The following is a 19,595-nucleotide window of genomic DNA, read 5'->3' as shown; positions in this document are numbered from 1 at the left end:
AGCACCCTCAATAAAACCTTGGCTCATGCCTCCATCCTCCATTGGGGGTGGGGAGAACACAGTCTGAAGTGAAGGACCTGACCTTTGCTACACACACATACACACACACACACACACACACACACACACACACACACACACACACACGAATTTCTAACCAGAAAGTTGACTATGTCTTAGAAAATACTTTTCTTCAAAGTCTGAGCAAAGAAACCTCTGAGGGTTTTGGAATTTGAGCCTAGAGAAACAGAAAAGGAGTTAATCACATAAGAGTCTGGGTTTTTAGTCCCCTGTAGCCCCTCAACTCCATACAAGTCAATCTAAGACAACAGGACTCTAAGAGTCACCAACAGCCTGGCTGCCATCATCCATAGACACTGTTCCAGGGCTCAGGGATTCACCAGAGGTGACAGAAGAAAGAAAACTCAACAATTAATTGTCCAGGGTTTGAGGGGTGGGATGGGATAAGGAGGCCAAATGGTTTCCAGCCTGGTCTGATGGTAAAGATTGATAAATTGATTGAAGGCTGAGTTGCTCTGTTCAATCAAGGCTTCTCATCTATATCAAACCATAACTGGGATACATGCATGTATTTCTGTGTGCTCAGGTGTTCTAGTATTTAAGATCAGGGTAGGGGAACTAAGGATTTGGGAGATCTGCTCTATCTCTTTGTGACTTAGGGTGCAATAGCAAAGGATCCCAGGGAATCAAGACTACATACCCTGCTATGGGCTACAGATCATGATACTGCTAGATAGGTAGCTCCCCCTGTGCCAGCCTTTAGCATGCCCAGAGCTTCTAATGGGATCTCTTGTCATGGTCTCTAAGGGATTGGTTATCAGAAGCTGAACAGGCCCTGGATAATGTAGTCTAACTTTCCTGAATCCCCTATCACAAGCACTAGTGCACAGGTGCACACACACACACACACACACACACACACACACACACAGAATTCCCTTTCAGCACTTCACTGATCCCCAAAATTGGGAGAGAAGATGAATCTTTGAGTCCTATGGCTCAAGGACAAAGAAATTTCTGTCGCTGTAGTTTCTTGACCAGGCACTTCCTGGCAACATCTTAGACTCCTAGGGCCAAGAAAGATTTCTTTTAAGCTAAACAGACACGGCTACAAGGATCCACTACAAGTGAGGAGAGTGGGAAGGGATGTGAGTATCTTGGGCCTCTAACAGCCAATTCTTTTTATATTGAGTCCTTAATATCCAAAGTCCTAGGTTGCCATCCTCATTCCATATTTTATTTCCTCTCCCCTTCCAAGACCTTTAGAGATTCTAATGCCATCCTAGAAGAGACACAGTATGACAGAGCTTGATTTGGTAGCAAAAGTGATGCAGAATTAAAGCCAATAATAAGGATGTTGCAGCATCTTTCCACACCTCTCTCAAAACTGGCCCAAAGAAGTTACAGAGAGCAACAAGGAAAGACAGTTGCCTACTCTGAGAATTCTCTTTCCAGTGCCGGGTAGACAGAGCCAATCTCTTCTTTCTCACCTCATCTACTACAAGGTCTGGTATGCCCAGTGTAAGAAGGTCATAGTGAAGGTAAGAGTTGGTCTTAGATAATGTGATAACACCCTCCATGGGGAGAGAAATAGATCTGTACTTTAACTGTAACTCATAAATAGCATAGTACAGTAGGCCTGAAGTTGGGAGTCAAAGATTCCTAAGATCTACCTTCTTTCTGGTTTTTCCTCCTAATCCTTCTCTTTGACCTATAGCATTGTGCCCAAAGCAGCCTTACCCAGAAGACAAACAAGCAGAGGAATGTTGACAGGGCCCAAGCAATTCTTCCTACTCCTATATCCTACCCTTAATGCATCCAAAGGTGTGGTTAGAAGCCCAAGGAACACAGCAGCAAAGCTCCTGCCCATTAAGCTCTAGGGGCACACAGGAGATCAGGAGGAAAGGGGGAGGCAGAGGAAGCTAATTAGGAAACTAGCCCTGAACAAAGATAGGGGTGGGGGAAAGAATGCTTATTTCTAGACCTATCAGTGGATTCACTCAAGGCCTAGCCCAAGTGTTCACAAAATGTAAGTATTTCTATCATACATGCACATCATGCCATCGAAGGTTCTCACTCCGAAGCTTCTCACTCATTTCTTGTTCCAACCTGCCCCAAGTAAACACAGCATTAAAATCCATATATTTAGTGACTATGTCTTTTGGTAACTAATGGCCAGAACAACACAGAATCAACACAGACTCAATATAATTGTGTGTGTGTGTGTGTGTGTGTGTGTGTGTGTGGGTGTGTGTGTGTGTGTAGCCTGGAGCACACTGAGCACAATCTGTCACTGAGGTACACCCCCAAGGTCTTATACTTTATTACATTGAAAGGAAAAGAAAAGAGCTTAACTACATCAACTCTTTAATATGGAAGAGCCCCATATGTATGTGCACTCATTTCTAGACCCTACCTCCAAACTGGCTCAGAGGTATTTGACAAACTTGAAGTATCAAACACAACTTGTAAAGACAATCCGTACCTTTTGCTCCCTGTCCCCAATCATGCTTCAGGAAGTCTGGTAAAGCTAATGGTTCCTGCCCTGTTTCCAGAAAGATAAAAGGGCTCTTCTCTAATTGTTCCACCTGCCCCCAGATAAGAAGAGACTGAAAACTTCTGAAAGGTCACAATCTTAGAATCTGAATTAAGGGCTGGAGTTCAGTTTCTATCCTCATTTGCTATGTAGCATAATTTAGAGTTTATGTAAAGCCCAAAGAATTAGATAGGATCACACTGATAAACGTGAGAATTGTTCCAGAAGATGCCAACAACTTCAGATACCTATAGAAGTGAGATTGATATCCATTTAGAACTGTTAGAAACTGAGGACACAAGCCGGGAGACTGCAAGGACTGATCCAGGGACCGAGAAACAGAGGAAGATATACTCAGTCCTGTCTTTCCTTCTCTGCTCCCGTCTGAGACGGGACAGACCCGGGAACGAAAAGGGGTGGTGAGAAGGGAGGAGGGAAAGGAAGAATGAGACAGATACCCAAGCATTTTTCTGATGATTGGTTGTTGGGAGACATGTGACCCTGCCTAGACCATTTCTGATTGGTTGCGTGACCTCTTCTAAGGTTAAAGACCTAGGAACAAAATTAAAAGCTTGCTGGGTTGGCCGGGGCACCTTGGTACTTGGTTGGTTGCCCATCCCCCTCATCTCTAATTATGGCGAGGGGAAAGGATGGGGAAAACACAAATTTCAACCCCCTTTTGTGTTTTACGCTCCCAGGTGAGACCTGGCAAAACGATATTTAAAAACAAAACAAAACCCTGACCTGATCAAAGCAAATAGTTTCAGGCAAAGAAGGAAAGAGAGAGAATGGTATTTTAGTGAAACTTTTGAGCCTGAAGACCGGAAAGGAAGGTAAGTGCTGAATGCCTCAAAAGAAGAAATGTAAAATCTGTAAAACACAGAAACACTCCTTATACATAGAAAAAGGAAAGGAATAGGGACTGAGATTTGGAAGTGGTCAGAAAGGGCAAGAAGTCTTTCCTGGGAGTTCAGCTTTGGCAGGGTCTTAATTCCTCCTTAAAGACCATTGGACTCTGTTAGGGCCCTGGGGAGGCCAGTAGGAGGGGAAGAGTCAAGTTATAGAGCAAGCTCCTATCTTGAGTCTGAAATTTTCCACAAGCCCTCAAAAAAATCACAAACTAGTGGAGAGAGTGGAGGAGAGTGAATAGGGGGGAGGGGAAAGCCTGAGAGTTAACTTCTTGGATGAGCTTTAGAGAGAATCCTCTGGGATCCTTATGCTTTGCCAGCAAATAAAGGCCTGTGCAGAAGTGGGGTGAGGGGAGTAAGAGCCCTATTATGATCCAAGACCCAGGTCCTGAAAGAAGGCACAGGAGAGTCCTCCATGTTGGGCAACTATGCACACTCTCCCAGAGCAAAGTTGGGGCTTGACTCCAACTCCCCCTGTTTTGGGACTCAGTCTTCCCAGAATCTGTGTTGTCTATTAACCCTTCCCTGAGTTTCCTTCCTTCCTAATTGCTTGTACTTCCTGGACAGTATTAATACTATTTCCTTTTCAACCCCCCACAGTACCCCTCTACAAAACCTGTGCACAGATTTCTCCCCGTACACACACACACACACACACACACACACAGCCTATGGGAAGATTTTTTCCCCCTCTGTTTGTCTTCCCTTTCTCCTGAGATCTGTAGGTCTTTGGCCTAACTTAAAAAAGAAAATAAAAGAAAAACCAAAACCCTCTGTGTTCACAGGCGCATAGGAAAACCTGAGTTCATGCATCATCATTTTGCTGGCTTAGCTCCAGTGATACACTGGGAGGGGGTGTGGAGGGCACACGTGCCTTCCATGTCTGCTGTCTCTCCTCCTTCCTAGAAACCTGAAGGAAGTCCCTTTTGAGGATTGCCCTAGTGTATAGTGCCCATACTGGGGCCCCTGCTAGCTCCAGCCTCTGAGCTGGGAGCTTCCCAGCTCAGCAAAGACATTGTCTCCCCGCCCCCCACCACATCCAACACACATTCCCCCCACCACCCGCCCCCACACTCCCAGGACGTATCTCCAGGCCTCACAGCCTTACTTTTACCTGAAGAAGATCCAAGAAACTAGAATTAGGGGAAATATCAACCAAACTGGTCCCAGGCAGACTAAGACCCCAGACTCGGCAGGCTGGGACAGCTGCCCACCTCTGCCTGGTGGTAAGGAAGGGGGATATATTGTGAGGCCAGTCCAGACATCAGTCACGGGGCTCAGAAGCCACAGAGCCTTCCCTGCCTTTCTTTCCAGCTTCTCATTTTGTCTGGACTCTGGGCAACTGGCCAAAGGCTGAACTGGCCCCTCCCTGGAATACTGAACCCCAGAGACACTTTGTGCTTGTATTTAGGGTTTACACACTCGTACAAACACCAGACACCTATGTTTTAGCCACTGGCTTTCTTCTCAGATGAGAGAGAGGTAGGAAGAGCTCGCAAAACTCTAAAGAACCAAGGCCTCCTCTTATCCAGTTAACTTACAGGCAGAGGGGGAATGAGAGGTGGAGAAGGAAGGCCTGGTTTGGGGAGACCAGCTTCCCTTTTTTCCTACTTGCCAGTGGCTTCCTCTCCCATCCCAGCCCAAGCAAGCCTGGAGAGGCTTCTTCTCTCCCACTCTAAATGACTGGAAATAGCCTTATTTCTAGTAGGGAGTGGAAGGCATTAGGTAAATAGGAGAAAGGGTCTGAGACACCAAGAAAGAGGAGAGAATTAACTTACAGATTTCGCCTGGGATTCATTTGCGAAGATGTAACCTCTTTCACCATCATCCCCAGCGCCGTAATCCCCTCTAACTGCCAGGCCCTCTGTCCTAGCATTAAACCTCACCAGCAGCTGCGTGGCTGGACAGTTAAGATTATATATGATGTAAATATATTGTGGGTTTGTCAGCTCTCCCTACACCATAAAACTTGGTTTAATGACATCACGTGGTCCCCCAAGAGCCACTCACGGGCTTGCCTTCGGGCCATTCACATAAATAACCTCCAAAAGTTTCAAACTCCTAAATTCACATGGAAGCTGTGCCTATTTCTCTAATGCTCAGTTACACTAAAAAGCCCTCACGCTGCTCCTTTGCCCCACCCCCACCCCCTTGCAGGGTGGGGAGGGGGGAGAGGGTGGATCCTTATTTATTTATTTACTTACTCACTTATTTCCATAAGGACCTGTCGCCTTCGAGGTCGTGTTGATATTTTTTTCTTCCTATTTTTTTTTCCTCCTCTCTCCTCTAATTGCTCAGAGTGGGCCGTGTCCCCTCTTCCCACTCCCCCGGGAAGGTAAGTCACGTTTCTTCCCCCTTCGTTCTTGTTGTCAGCTTGGGTGGGTTCCAGGGCAAAGTGGAGAAACTAGCTCCATGGGTAGCTCCTTTTGGGAACCATAAGCCCCTCCACTTGCTCCCCAGAGTACTGGCAAGCCCTGGTCTTTGGAGATGGTTCCAGGAGGCTGCCAAGATGGTTCCATTACCCTTAGAAGCTTCTGTTCAGGGAAAAGCAAGGGGCTGGGCCTTACCATCCCAGCACAGGAGAGAAGGTCGGAGGCCTCTGGCTCTGCTACCCGCTGCTGCCAGGGGCAGGCATTGTCGCTAAAGCTGAGGCTTAGACCTGCAGACTGACAGACAGGTAGGAGGGAGGAGAGCAGGCCTGGCCAAGCTGAGTCAGTCCTTCAATCCTTCTACTCCTCCAGGGAAGGACAGGCCCAGGCCCTGCTGGGAGGAGACAGTGTATGCAAGCGTGCAGTGTACCCACGGACAGCCGAACTGATGCGTCTTGCTGGGGGACTGGGTGGGCCCCCAGTCAAAGCAAAGCCCCTCGGTTCTCCCTGCTGTTTGTTCTCTGAGGAGGAAGCACACAGCCTCCACAGCTCGGGAGGCTGGAGTGGGTGAGTGCTGTGAGGCCGACATAGTCTCTTCCTTACTTAACCGTTACCCATCGGAGACACCAGTGCTTCTTCATGCTTCACTGCTCCTCCAATAGTTTTACTCAGCATGGAGAAAAAAATTAAAATAACTCCCTGAAGAAAATTACACATTTTATTTGAGAGAGAGAGAGAGAGAGAGAGAGAGAGAGAGAGAGAGAGAGAGAGAGAGAGAGAGAGAGAAAGGAGAGAGGGAGGGAGCTGGAACTGAATTGTCCCTGTGGTGCACATGTTGAGTAGAGATGTTGCAGGCACTCTAACTTGTCCTGAACGCAGTATGAGAGTGGGGAAGGGAAGAAGTCATAGGTGCAGGTCAGTAAATATTTGATGAGACCTCCTATGTGCTAAGTATGGGGTAAGGAAAGGCTAACCAGTATTCCAAAAAAAAAAAAAAATAAGCCTGTTATTTAGGCCATGGTATACAGCGAAGTCATTTCTTACAATAAATCCAAGGAGCATCAGTGTTAATAATCATAAATATTCTCCCTGCCCCTCTCCAAAGTCTCTCTGTTCTCTTTCCTTTTTAGCTGCTGGATTAGCCACCAGTCTAGCTCCACACACCACCCCACCAATGTGGGGGGCCTAGGCTTGACTCCAGGAAATCACCCCATTGTGGGAGGCGGGAGAGGAAATGCAGTAAAGTTTTATGGACCCTTCCCACATTTGTTTCTCCTGTAAAGTACTTCCTCTCCCAACTCATCCCAGGAGGCCTGGTTGGAACAGAGTAGGAGCAGAGTATAGGCCTAGGCCAGCCTCAGGCACCACCTGAATTAGCTGTCTTTTCCCCTTCTCTACAGGCCACTCTCTTCCTCCATACAAGATCTCAGAGACTGAGATAAATGAGAGCAAACAGACATGACTCCAGCCCTGGCCTAGGCAGCTCTTAACTTAGTTAATTGTCCTGCATCACCTTAGGCTCTAGAAGGTAGGGAAAACAGACTGAAGATTTTCTAGCAGGCAGGTGCACACTGCAACTGCACTTCCAGCATCCTTCTTTCACAGGTTGTGAGGAAGCTGAAGCAGACCTCAGCCAACATCCCCAGCACCTCTTGACCAAGCAGAGCATCCCTAGATTGCGGAGGTCACCCTCCTGTGCCCAGTAAGGCCCCTCAGAGACCACTTAGCCCCACACAGGATCTTCAGAACCCTTGCAGGGCCTGAATCTGAGCACGGCGGAGCCACTGGTCCCTACACATTAGCTCTGGTATAGAGTAGGATCCATTGCCAATCGAAAAGCTTTGCATTCAGTCAGCAAGTGTGAGAATCGAGTACCCAGACCTGAATTCCTTTCATAGCCACAACATAGGAAAATCTGTGCATGAGGCCCAGGAACTCTTCTTTTCCCTCAAAAGCCCTTTTTAGAGCTAAGAAATAGGGGGGGAAACTAATTTTCACTGCCTGAAGAAGTACCTCAATTTAAAAAATAAAAAAGAAGACGAAGTCTTAGAGGCCGTGGGTCTTCTCCTACAACCTCACTTCCCATTTAGACACCTTTTTGCCAGGATCCATGCCCTGAACAGACAGGAGCCACTGCATCTTTTAGTCCTGTATCTCTCTTTTATTTGATATGACAAAATATAGTTTCAGGAAAGACTAGGAATCAATAAATAGTTGGGCAACAGCAATGGGTCAGGAGGGCAAGAAAGTCATGGCAGAAGTATGGGTTAGCTAGGAGCCTTGAGAACCATTTGTTGGGGTCCAATGGCAGGAAACCCCAATAATTGAACTAGCTAGTAGGCTGGGGCTGAGAACCTGAGAGGGCATGCAGCAGGCGCGGGCTAAGGAGGTTCCCTGGGCTTTGGGGGGGAGGGTAAGAAGAAGGTTAAGAGAGCACAGGGCATGCTCCAGGGTCCTAGGCCCACGTTTGCTCTTTCATATGCAAATTCTTAATAAGTGAAGGACTTTAGTTGCTATCAGGAAGTACCCCCAAATCAGGCCATAGACTCTGCCAGGCACAACCACTCTCTCACCAGGCTGCAGCTTGCCTGGTTCTCTAGCCAGGAACAAAGGAGAGGGTGAGGTCGGGGGTGAAGGGCCTGTGGCTGACCTGACCCACCTTAACTCTGTTCTGGCGGGCCGACCCGGGCTGGGAGCCAGAGAAGGCGGATGAGACGGAGGTTCATTCGGTATCAGCTTATGGTACCCTGCAGACCTCTGGGCAGATCCTGAAACCTATGCCCAGGGCCCCTCCGAAGGCCCAGTTAAGTGGCTGGGAGATGGACAGTGCAGGCAGCCGGGTGGGAACCCCGGGTCAGCGGGGATGCGGAATGCCAGGGGTGGGGAAAGCGCTTTTTGTCTGTGAGGCTCAGGAGCCAAGGCTCCAGCCGCCACCTCTAAAATATAGAAAGAGGAAAATCTTAAAGGAAAGGCGCAGGGACCGAAAAGCCAACTTGGGGGGCGGGGGTGTTACGGGTGGGGGTTCTCTCTGCGGGCCTTCCTTCCCGCCGCCTCAAAGAGCCTCTTTGCTTTTCATTTTGGAATCTTTCTTCCACTTCATCCTGCGGTTCTGGAACCAGATCTTGATCTGTCTCTCGTTGAGACACAGGTTGTTGGCGATCTCTATGCGCCTGCGGCGGGTGAGGTAGCGGTTAAAGTGGAATTCTTTCTCGAGTTCCAGAGTCTGGTAGCGCGTGTAACTGGTTCGGGAACGCTTGCCGTCCGTCTCTGGAACATAAATCCCCCCAACACACACAATGCCAGGGAGGGGTGAATAGCGGTGCAGCACCCCCGCCCCATACACACACCGGTTCCCACCCCAGCCCCAGTTCCTCCCGTCCACCCGCAGCCCGGAGGGGAAAGGAAGGAAGCCAGAGCCACCAGACAGGCCCAGAGGGCCGCAGGCAAGCGGGGCCCACCCAGCCCAGCACCCGGAGAGGCGCCTCCGCCTAGGCAGGAAACTTTCCACGGCAGCCTGCACTCAGCAAGCCGGAGGGGGCTGAGTGGGGGTGGGGGGAAGAGGGAGACCCAGGCTCGGACCGAACAATAAGCACCCTCGAGATCCGAGCACCGGGGACCCCCCTCCCGCCCCTCCCTGTAGTCGCAGGAATCCTCGGAGCTGGGGCACCGGCCGAGCCGGCTCCGCAGGAAAGGGAGGGAGGGTGCCGCCGGGGGGGGGGGGTCCCCGTTCTGGAGGAGCCCCTCTCCTCACCCTTCAGGTCCCTCTATTTTTTTAACTCCCTCCCTCTCTCTCTCTCTCCCCCCCACCAAAAAAATTGAATATTGCCTTTTATACACGTTTTGTTCCTATGATCCAATTATGTCGTCGTAAATTTGGGCGCACACAGCCTCTAAGCCTTTTAGTGGACAGTTTTACGAGCCATTGATGCCTGGATCGTAAAATTTATGGCCGCAGGTTTTTTTTTCTTTATTTGCCCCGCATGGCCTATAAAACCCAGGCGGACCCGAGCGCGCAAAATGAAGTCCTAAAGTTTACCGTGGCTCATGTGCAGTTTGGTCATCCACGGGTAAATCTGTGGCGGGGCCGGTGGCTGGCTCAGTCCGGCGGGCTGCCCTGTCTGCGCCTGTTCCTCTTTGATCTCCCCACTGCTCTTAGCTCGCTCCTCCAGCGCTGGGCGAGCCGCCTTCTGACTGTACATCCCGGGGTTCAGAGGAGCCGCTTCGTCTCTGCCCAGAGCGTGTCCCGGAGCGGCTGCGGCGCTGCAGGCGGGGCGGTCGGGGTGAGCCCGGGGGTTGGCAGCCATGTCTACCCCGTGGAGAGAGTTGGAAGGCGCAGGCGGTGGGAAAGTGATGCTTAAGTCCAATCCGCCGTAGCAGTACCTGGATGCCTGCACCTCTGAGGCCGATCCATAGTTCCCACAAGTTTGCATGTTATAGGCAGGGATATTGGGGCTCTGCTTATAGAATGAATTGGCTACGTAGGAGCTCATGGCGGGGAGGGCCCAAAAAAAATTTCTGCACCCTTTTTGATTAAGGGTGATTTGTGACTCTTTGAAGTTGAGGGGGTTTTTTTGTTCTCCAAAGTGCACAATTTATAGGTGGAGATATCTCTTTCTTTATCCTATGCGCTCTTCCCAAATAAGGGAGCCTTAAATAGAGTCACGTGACTTGAGCGGCCACTCATAAATTTGGCTTGATGACCTCCGGGAGGTTAGTGATGGAAGCCGGCGAAACGCATCTTGATATGTTGGCAAAGCCCAACCAAGGGGGAGAGGGAGTGAGAGAAAAAGAGAGGGAAGGGGGAGGAAAAAAAAAATGGCTCTTGGAATTGGGGGGTAGCCGGGATAACGAGTCCACAGCGACACCTGGTGCCTACTTGGAGGAATTGCATTCTGGCGCTGCGGTTCGCCTTCTGGAGGCTGGATTTTTCTACCCTGTAGAGAAGCTGGTTGTTGCTGAAAGAAACCCTTGGGCTGGCTTTTCTAATTCGATTTCAATATGGGGGAGAAAGGTGACGAGGCCCCGTTTAGGATGCACTGAAGTACTTTTGGTATTGGTTGAGCCTGTCTTCCTTGCCTTCAGAGTCTTTCAAACATCAGAAAATGACGGAGGATAGGGAATTTAGGTGGAGTGTCTCCTCCCCAGGCTGGAGAACCAATGGGGCTTATCTCTAGTTCTCCAAACCAAAGGCCAAGGTCTCTCGGCTGGGAAGCCTCAAGGACCCAGTGCTGCCAAGGTGGTGTCTATCCACGTGGGAAAGTGCACTTAAACTTCTGGAGAGGTAGACAGGATGCCCACTAGACAGGAAGGACAGAACTTGGATGGACAGAACTGGACAGGGAGGTCATGAGGCTGAGAATTCTGGAGACTCTTTAGGATGTGTTTGGAAATGAGCAGCCAAGAGGAAATGGATAGACCTCACCATGCCAGTCCCCCATCTAAGTGGCAATGGGGCGATTTGTGTGTGTGTGTGTGTGTGTGTGTGTGTGTGTGTGTAAAACCAGACACAATGGGCTGGAGAACTTCTCTATAACCGTGTGTGTGTGTGTGTGTGTGTGCGTGAGAGAAAGACAGAGAGAGAGAGAGAGAGAGAGAGACAGAGACAGAGACAGAGACAGAGAGATCTTCCCTCACTTGGGATAGATGCTAGCTATTTTGGGTGCAAAACAGATGCTACCTGAGGACAAAATATTGTGAGCAGTGCAAAGGAAAAGACCTGTTTGTACCCTTTGGGAAGAGAAGGCAGCTGGATCAGGCTTTCTAGGAACCTAAATTCAAAAAGACCACAGGAAAATTTGGGGGCTCATTGGAGACAGGCTCTAAGACAATCTGCAGTTCTGGGCCAGGGTCTCTACAACTCTTAAGCCTTCTTTTTCTAGCTCCAAATCTTACTCTTTCCTGCTTGCCTCTCCCTAGGAAATCATTGCCCCTGCCAGGAGAAGCCCCTCTCCTTGCTGATGGAGGCACTGGAGGGGGCAGTGGTGGGCCTCTGAGAGTCTGGAAAACTCAGGCGGGATATTTTTTCCCCCTCCCTTAGGGAGAGATCCCAGCCTCACTACTTGCCCCTTTAGGCCCACTCAGGTTTCTCTAGAGGAACTCAGAGGGAGATGGCTGAAAGTGAGAAATGGTCAGAGTCCTGCTGGGCCCTTCATCCACCAGATTTGGGGAGGGGGAAAAAATGAAGGAACCAGACTGGCTGAGGTTGTAAGGAAGGAAGAAGGAATTTCGTCTTGGCCACGTTAGGATTCCCAGCGCGGGCGAGAGCTCAGTTTCCAGGCTTTCTCTTTCGAGATGTCCTTGAATCGCTCAATCCCTGCCGAAGGACGGCTGTCTTCTGCGTCCCCTCTCTCCGCCTCCTCCACGTTTCGCAACAGCCGGCCGGACGCTGGCTGGGGGCTCGCGGGTCTGGCTGAGCGTCCCCCTCCGCACACCCCTGGGAGTGGGCGGGGGTGACTCTGTGCCTCGGCTGTGCTGTTTTCCTGGCCCTTTGGGGCGCGGGGCTCAGAAGCTGAGGACTCCAGGCGATCCCAGGCGGAAAGAAAAGGCCTGCGAGTGGCTTGGAGCACAACCCGACTAAACCGGGGTGTGGGTTTCCCCCGCCCCCAACGAAAACCGAAAAGCCTGTTTTTTTCCCCCTCTGGGGTGTGCTTGGCTTGGTGTTAGGAACCCCGAGAGAGACCTCCCAGGCCCCTAGCGCGATCCCAAGGCCCAGTTCGGTGCCGGGTTCCAGAGAAAGGCGGGTTGTGAGTACTGAGGATTGCAGGCGGCGGGCAGACGCGAAAACACTAGGAGGTTTGCTCCAGGCCGGCGGGGGAAACGAATGAACAGAAATGCAGATATCAACTTTTAAAAATAATATCGATTTTATTAAATATTCGAGAACGGATCCAGAGATCGGATTTATACAGGAGGGTAACACGAAGGGATTTATTTATTTATTTATTTTCTCCTACTGGCTAAACAAACGTCATTCACTTTTTTTCTTTTTTTTTTTTCTTTTGGTAATTTTTCCCTCTTTTTTTTTCTTTTTCTTTTTAAATGAGATTGGAACACTGACGGTGCTAAACATAAATATAAATACAGAGACCACAAATACAGCTAAAAATATTCACACAGAAACGGTCACAGTTTGTAATATGCCATAATGACCCCCAGGAATCTTTTAAATACAATTTGCCTGGGCTGGGCATTTGCTGGGGTAAAAGGGGGGGCCCGGATAGAGGTTATAGGGGAGGCCCTGGGGGGTAACTGTGGAGCCAAGGCGGTCCCCTCCTTGGGCCTCCTGCCCTCCCCGGCTCACCAGGCCAGGCCCTGAGGCCCCAGAATGGAGGCCCCAGGCCCAGAATCCGGCTTCTCAGCAAGGGGGGTGAAAAGGGGAAGCATCCAGGGAGTATGGGGGGGACAAGTCCTCATTTGGAGGGAAATCTGTGGAGTCTGAAGCGAGATTCAGGGACTGAGCCCCACAAGGCCTGGGCTGGGAAAAGGGCCTGCAGACAAGCCAGGGGTGGGGGGCAAGAAAAAGAAAAAAGAAAAAAAAAAGGAGCTAGCGAGGGAGCTAGGAGGAGGTGCAAGAAGAATTGTGCAGGGAAGGGAAGGGAGGGGGTCCAGAGCTGATTTTTCAGGTCCATGTCTGACTCCCTAATTTTGTTTCAGAGAGTCAAAACATATCCATTGTGCCAGTGATAAATACAGAGTGTGTGTTGGGGAGGGGAGTTGGGGTGAGCTGGGGAGGAGAGAAAGGGGGTGGCAAGGCCAGTCTTGGTCACTCTTTCTGCTTCTCCTCTTCTGTCTCTTCCCGCTTTTTCCTCCTTTCCACCAGGCTGTCAGCCGCAGCCCCTCCGCCGCCCCCCGAGAGCGTGGACGTGAGATTCGATCTTTTTTTCCACTTCAATCCGGCGGTTCTGGAACCAGATTTTGATCTGTCGCTCGGTCAGGCAGAGCGCGTTGGCGATCTCGATGCGCCGGCGCCGCGTTAGGTAGCGATTGAAGTGAAATTCTTCTCCAGTTCCAGGGTCTGGTACCGCGAGTAGATCTGGCGGCCGCGCCTCCGGTCCGCTCCGTAACCGACCCCTAGAGATCCGGGCACAAAACACACTCACAGCAATCAGCAAGGCGCCGTCCGCACACCATTTCGCCTAGCAGAGAAAAGTCCTGACCCTCTCTCAACTTGGCCCACACCTCGTGGGCCCCCCTCCGGGGGCTCCAGCCTGCTCCCTTCTGCTCTGCCCCACCCCCACTGGGGGGTACAGCCAGGACCCCGCTTCATGCAGTGCTTCCATAGGGTGGGAGACTTGTGTCCCAAAGAAAGGTGGGTGGGTGGGGTCGGGCAAAAAAAAAAAAGTAGGGAGCTGACAATCTAAAAGGTGATTTTTTTTTTGAAAAATCGCAAATGCAGGGGATAAGGGGGCCCCCATTTCTCTAAGAACTGGGGTCTCCACACACACACTTTATCAAACACCCTAGCTCTTTGGAAAGTTCTCCCCCACTTTCTCTCTCTCTCTCTCTCTCTCCTCTCTCTCTCTCTCTCTCTCTCTCTCTCTCTCTCTCTCTCTCTCTCTCTCTCTCTCTCTCTCTCTCTCTCTCCTCCTTCCTCCCTCCCTCCCCTCCCTTCCTTTCAGCCTAACTCGACTTTGGGGGGTTCCCCTAGCCTGTGCCCCCTCCCTCAGCCCTTGTCCTGTTCCTGCCCCCTCAGCTCGCCTAGAAGCCCTTCAGCCCGTTAGGGACTGAGGGGGCCAGGCCCCTGTGAGCCCGCGCGGGAGGCGAGCAGAGGGGGGCAGAAGAGGGGGCCCTGTCTCGGCGTCGGCGAGGAGACGAAGAGCGTGATTGTTTTTATGGGGCCATAAAAAACTCTCTCCGCCCGTTCTTCTAGGGAAGCCGGTCATAAAGCCAGTTCAGTTTATTTAATTTATATCTTGGAGCTGTAAAACTCACCACTGTGCGAATTCATTCGCTGCATCCAGGGGTAAATCTGGATACTGGCTTTCTGGTCCTGGGGCGCAGTCCTGCCCTGCTCAGAACTAAAATCCTGAGCGATTGAGGTCTGTGTGTTATGTCCTAAGGTGTTTTGTCTGCAGTTGAAAGCATGTCTTTCTCCTGGTAAAAGGAATTAGATCCATAGTCATACGGCCCCCGGCTGGAACTGATACGACATTCTCCTGTGGCGAATAAAAGGGAGTCGAGTAGATCCGGTTCTGGGCTACGGCTGCTCCATAGGTCGAGAAATGCCTCACTGGATCATAGGCGGTGGAATTGAGGGCGACGTTGGGAAGGACTTCCTGGCCCCCGGCGAGGTGGCAGGATAAGGAAGGGTAGTGAAGTAGGAATTCATCCCTTTGCCTTTACCTGGTCGGGCTATGATTTCTTAATATTTATTTCTGTCTCCAGTTTGTAGTCGGAACTAGATGGTTATAGGGACGGCTCCAATCCAGGACAGACAAAATGACAAAGTCAGCTGACCCCCTTCCAGCCAATCGCAAGCCAGATGTCAAGAAGGGGGAAAAAAATCGCTTCTGCTTCTGTTGATTCCCTAGTTGAGACTAAGTATGTATGCTTTGAAAGTAAGACTTGCATTTCTTTTCCTAAATATATATATTATGTATATATGAACCGTTTTGGGGGTGAACGAGGGTACATAGGCCTTGGACTCCAGGAAAGGAGGGATGTACTTTCAAGAATCGCTCAACCCAGCTAACTTTGCTGTGCTGTGGCCAGGGTCAGAGAATTTTCTGTATTTTCCATTTTATTCCATTAATGTGTGTGTATATATATATATATGCTCCTATTCTAAAATTACAATCTGATCGCTCATGAAAGATACTCCTTTCTAATTCAAGAGGGTTCTCAGAATTCTATAAGACTTCCTGGCTTATAGAAGAAGGAAGTGAGTCACTGCCACTAAACCAGCATATTTCCCTCCAATCATTAAAAAAATAAAAAAGAAAAGAATTAATAAAGCCCAGAGGAAGAAGAGCAGGGCTGAAGACCTTGGGTATAAGAAGGAGTGGGGAGCAATTGGGTCTAAAGGTTGAGGGTGAGGTTTCAGGGTACAGTGGCAGAGCTGAAATGGGCAGAGGAGACGTGCATCTGGTCTCCTCTGCCTTCTAGCCTCCTTCTGCCTTCCTCCAGGTCCCCCACTTTGGGAGAAACACAACTTTTACCTAAAAGGGAAAATGTATAAAAATAAAATAGGTAAGGGAGGAAGAGAAGAGAAAGAGAGGGAGAAAGAGAGAGGAGAGAGAAGAAAGAAAACTCTGAGTCTTTCTAGAGGCATCAACTCCTGTTTATGTTGGTGAGAATTTATGATTTGGAGCTAGCCAGGGCCAGTGGGGTAATTCATTGTAGGTTCCAGGCAGAAAGAGAAAACTGGTGGGATTCTAGTGGACAGTTAGCTCCAGCAGGCTTAAGCCCTTGTACAGGTCAGAAGCCCCCTGCCCCTCTGGATTCATTGCCCTGCCAGGGGAGGCGCCCCTGGACCTGAGTACTTAGGCTCCAAGACTCTAGCAAAGAGCTGTTGGCGAGCTTTTTACCCAAGTGTCAGTAGTCTTTGGACTCTGAGCAGCCCCTACCCTATACACACATTCTCCCTCCCCCACCCCCAATCTTATGATTGGGGGCGGAAAAAGAGAGAAAGGAACTAGTAGGAAAAAGCAACTGTGTGGTGGCTTTAGAGGGAACTGCAGTGGGCTAAGTAAAGCAGCTGCGGAAGGTGTGCAGATGGCGATTTTTCTCCTGATTCATCCAAACTTAATTGATGTCGCGACATAGCCTAAAAATGCTTTGAGTTGACAAGTGGGGGGGGGCAGTGGGGTGTGTGTAGAGAGCAGTGAAAGCTCATATCTACACACACACACACACACACACACACACTATTTTTTCAGGGGGGGGAGAGAGACTGGCTATAACAAGAACCCGGATGTCGCCAGGATTTTATGATCTTTTCCTTCTGTGTAACAAAGCGGAGTAATCAATGGGTAGCAATAAAGCCAATAAACGGGACTACGCTGGGAAAAAACTCGTTTATTCATCTTCTGTAACGTTAAGGTTTCCCTGGAGTGTCGCTAGGGGGGAAAATAAAGTTTCCAACCCAAAAGCAGACAGTGTGTAGGAGCTGGTGCAGACAACGTGTTAGTTAACACATGAACCTCGTTAGGGGGCTGAAGCGTCTTCCTGCCAGACAATTTGTGTTGGCTTTTAAAAATCCAGCCCCCATCCTTCAGAAAGGAAGGAAATTGGTTGGTATTTAAAAGGGTAGAAGGAAAGATCCCTATAATTATATAGGTTCCTTATTTAGGACTATTCATTCCAAAGAGATAAAGGTGAAAGAATAGAGGAAGTGTGCTTCCATCAAGAAAGAAATTTTAGGAATAATTTCTTTGGGGGACACATGGCAGGTACAAATATTGACACAAATGTGAGTTCCTTTCTGCTCTCAATCCAGCTGTCCTCCAATTCATGGCATGCCTGGGCAGGGGTTTCCAACAGCTGGCTGGGGCTCCAGTCCCTCTGGAGGGCAAGAAGGTAGGGAGAGAGATAACAAGGGTGAGGAAGTAGCCTGAGGCTGAGGTAAGGAACAAGTCAGTGCACCCCTGGACACAAGTAGCCTCTTTCAAAGTTCCCAGCCTCCTTTCTGCCCCTGAGGGTGGCAATGGAACAAGTAGGAGAAGCTGGAAGAAAGAGGAAATTCTCCCCTTATTTCAGAGCAAGACTGCTGGAGGGATAAATCATGTCAGTGATATTTCCTTCGAGATATTAAATTGTTGCAATGTACAACAAATTGAATGATGGAAGATAGGATGTCTTAATGAGGCTTTGCTTTCAATAGGTGCTGATTTTCTATGTATTTTCAAATCTCTTTTACGAGTGGGTGAGGGGAGGGAGGGATCTTGTAAGAAAGAAGGAGCTTTTAGGAAAAGCCTGTGTGCTACAGCCCCCCACCCCTGCAAGGTGGTCGAAGTTTCTACCAACCCCTCCTCAAGTAGATCTGAAGAGGAAAGGAGCTCTCAGAGTTGGAGAGATTCTCTTTGGGGGCCTCAAGTCAGTGGGCTTGGGGGTAGGCGACCTGAGGAGCAGAATGTAAGTCTCAGGCCGGGGAAAGTTAAGTGTTTTATTACGTCCCTAAACAGAGGGCAGAGACTGAAAGGTCTCGCCGATTTATAATGAACAGAAACCAGCTGCTGAGGGAAAAAGGCAGAAATGCTGGCAAGGGGAGAGAAGGGGAAACAGAAATACAAATACACCCACTCACTGCTTAAAGACTTTTGGTAAAAAATAATTTCCAACATACTCTCCTCCATCTCCTTCTGTTCCTAAAGAAAGAAGCTGCCTTCTTTTAGTTAGATCTTTAATTATGCAGCTGAAATTTGCTAGAAGGATTCGCTCCAAGGGGGAGAAACAGGTCAGATGATCTCCGTCTTCCCTCCATTCGCTTTTATTTTCTTTTTCCTCATTTTGTGTTAATTTAAATTTTTTGGCAAAAGAATGGCTGAATATGGTAGAGAAGGGGAGAGCTGGGACTTGGCTTTTTCTAAATATATTTATATTTTCCTGTTAAATTTGTCTGAAAACAATTATGAAAACTCATCAGCAGAAGCAAGAACAGATGTTTTATTAAAACTGCAGTTGAGCTCTGTAAATATGCACAAGTCTCAGGAAGGAGGGAGCGAACTCATTCTTTGTTTCTATAAAAACAAGCCTAGAGAAATCAGAGCGTGTGCACACACACACACACACACACACACACACACACACACACACACAGCAAACCCGCAAATCTCTCGGAGAGGCTCTCTCCCTTCGGCCTTCTGTATTAGGCATTTACAAGGGACTTGCTGTCAAGAGCAGATTTTTTTCTTTTTGCTTGAGGAGCTATAATTACTGGATTCAAACATCATCATCATCATCATCATCAACAACAACAACAACAACAACAACAACGCAAAATTGAAGGGGAAAATCCTGCAAATAAAGGGGGAAAGTGACCAAGCAGCTTCAGTCCCTCTACCCCAATTCAAAACACATGCTTTTCATAAGCACTAATTACTAGGAGAGGAATTTACTGCCTGTGTCTTGGAACTGAGTGGGGTGCAGTCACCAGCCTGGAGTCCCCAGGGCAAAGGGTTTCCAGGGGAAGTGGGCAACTGGGTAGACATTAAAAGTTTCTACTTTAGCCATGCCCTCCCTGGAACAGGGCATGGCAAGGCTGGGGGTCCCTGTGGCTTTGAGCTCAGTGATAAAGGGTGAGTAGGAGCAGATAGATTCTGGCCTAGAAGAGGTTCATGGGCAGGCCTCGCCTTGCCTGCTTTATGGGGAGATGCATTTGAAGTGAGCCCGATGAGATCTGGAATTTTGATGTGGGGGACTATGTTTTCCAAAAGTCCTCCTTGTTTTGTATTCTGTCAGTATCTTCTGTTTTCCTAGGTCCTTCAACGCGCTCCCAACACAGACATATACATTCTGTTCCTGGCTGCGGGCTACACCATCAACCAAAGCCCCCTTGCAGGCATCCCAACTCTGGAGCCATCAGACACTCCACCAGGGCGCATGGCTGCTGGAAAGTCACTACAGCTGGTGAACCTGTCCTGACACCACCTCTAATTCTTGATTTCTAGAGACTGAAAAGAAAAAGTTGCCCCGACAGCCCCTTTTGTGCCACTGGACAAGAGCTGAAATCCCTCTTAGAGAGAAAGCCAAGTTTCAATAATTGCTCAGCTCACCTCACAATCACAGTATTTAGTTAAGGCTTTGCTGTACTAGAGTGACTGA

At 49.3% G+C, this 19,595-nt stretch overlaps 2 protein-coding genes across 2 annotated transcripts; both read right to left on the bottom strand.

The window, feature by feature from the left end:
• Nucleotides 1–7,994: 7,994 nt before the first annotated feature.
• On the bottom strand, nucleotides 7,995–10,324 carry Hoxc5 (homeobox C5). The gene is made up of 2 exons (XM_090356402.1): nucleotides 9,871–10,324; nucleotides 7,995–9,101 (listed from the first exon to the last, which is right to left on the bottom strand). Exons 1-2 carry the CDS (start codon nucleotides 10,322–10,324, stop codon nucleotides 8,887–8,889), a joined length of 669 nt encoding a protein of 222 aa, XP_090212528.1. The 3' UTR covers nucleotides 7,995–8,886.
• A 2,323-nt stretch (nucleotides 10,325–12,647) lies between these two features.
• Nucleotides 12,648–15,162, bottom strand: Hoxc6 (homeobox C6). The gene is given in 7 exon segments (XM_090356390.1): nucleotides 12,648–13,725; nucleotides 13,727–13,833; nucleotides 13,836–13,904; nucleotides 14,766–14,912; nucleotides 14,915–14,977; nucleotides 14,980–15,144; nucleotides 15,147–15,162. Coding segments are annotated over 7 exon segments (696 nt in total). The 3' UTR covers nucleotides 12,648–13,596.
• Nucleotides 15,163–19,595: the final 4,433 nt, after the last annotated feature.

This window comes from Megascapheus bottae, chromosome 2 (assembly GCF_031878675.1).
Source record: "Megascapheus bottae isolate mThoBot1 chromosome 2, mThoBot2.hap1, whole genome shotgun sequence".
In the NCBI taxonomy this organism is placed as follows: domain Eukaryota; kingdom Metazoa; phylum Chordata; class Mammalia; order Rodentia; family Geomyidae; genus Megascapheus; species Megascapheus bottae.
The sequence above is the reverse complement of the archived record's forward strand: the minus strand, read 5'-3'. Positions and strand labels throughout refer to the sequence as shown.

What these genes read in the sequence shown, in the direction of transcription:
- Hoxc5 (XM_090356402.1), bottom strand. Translation starts at nt 10,324, where the DNA reads ATGAGCTCCTACGTAGCCAATTCATTCTATAAGCAGAGCCCCAATATC. An exon ending in CAAACTGCACATGAGCCACG is followed by an intron (nt 9,102 to 9,870) that starts GTAAACTTTAGG and finishes TTTATGTTCCAG; the next exon opens with AGACGGACGGCAAGCGTTCC.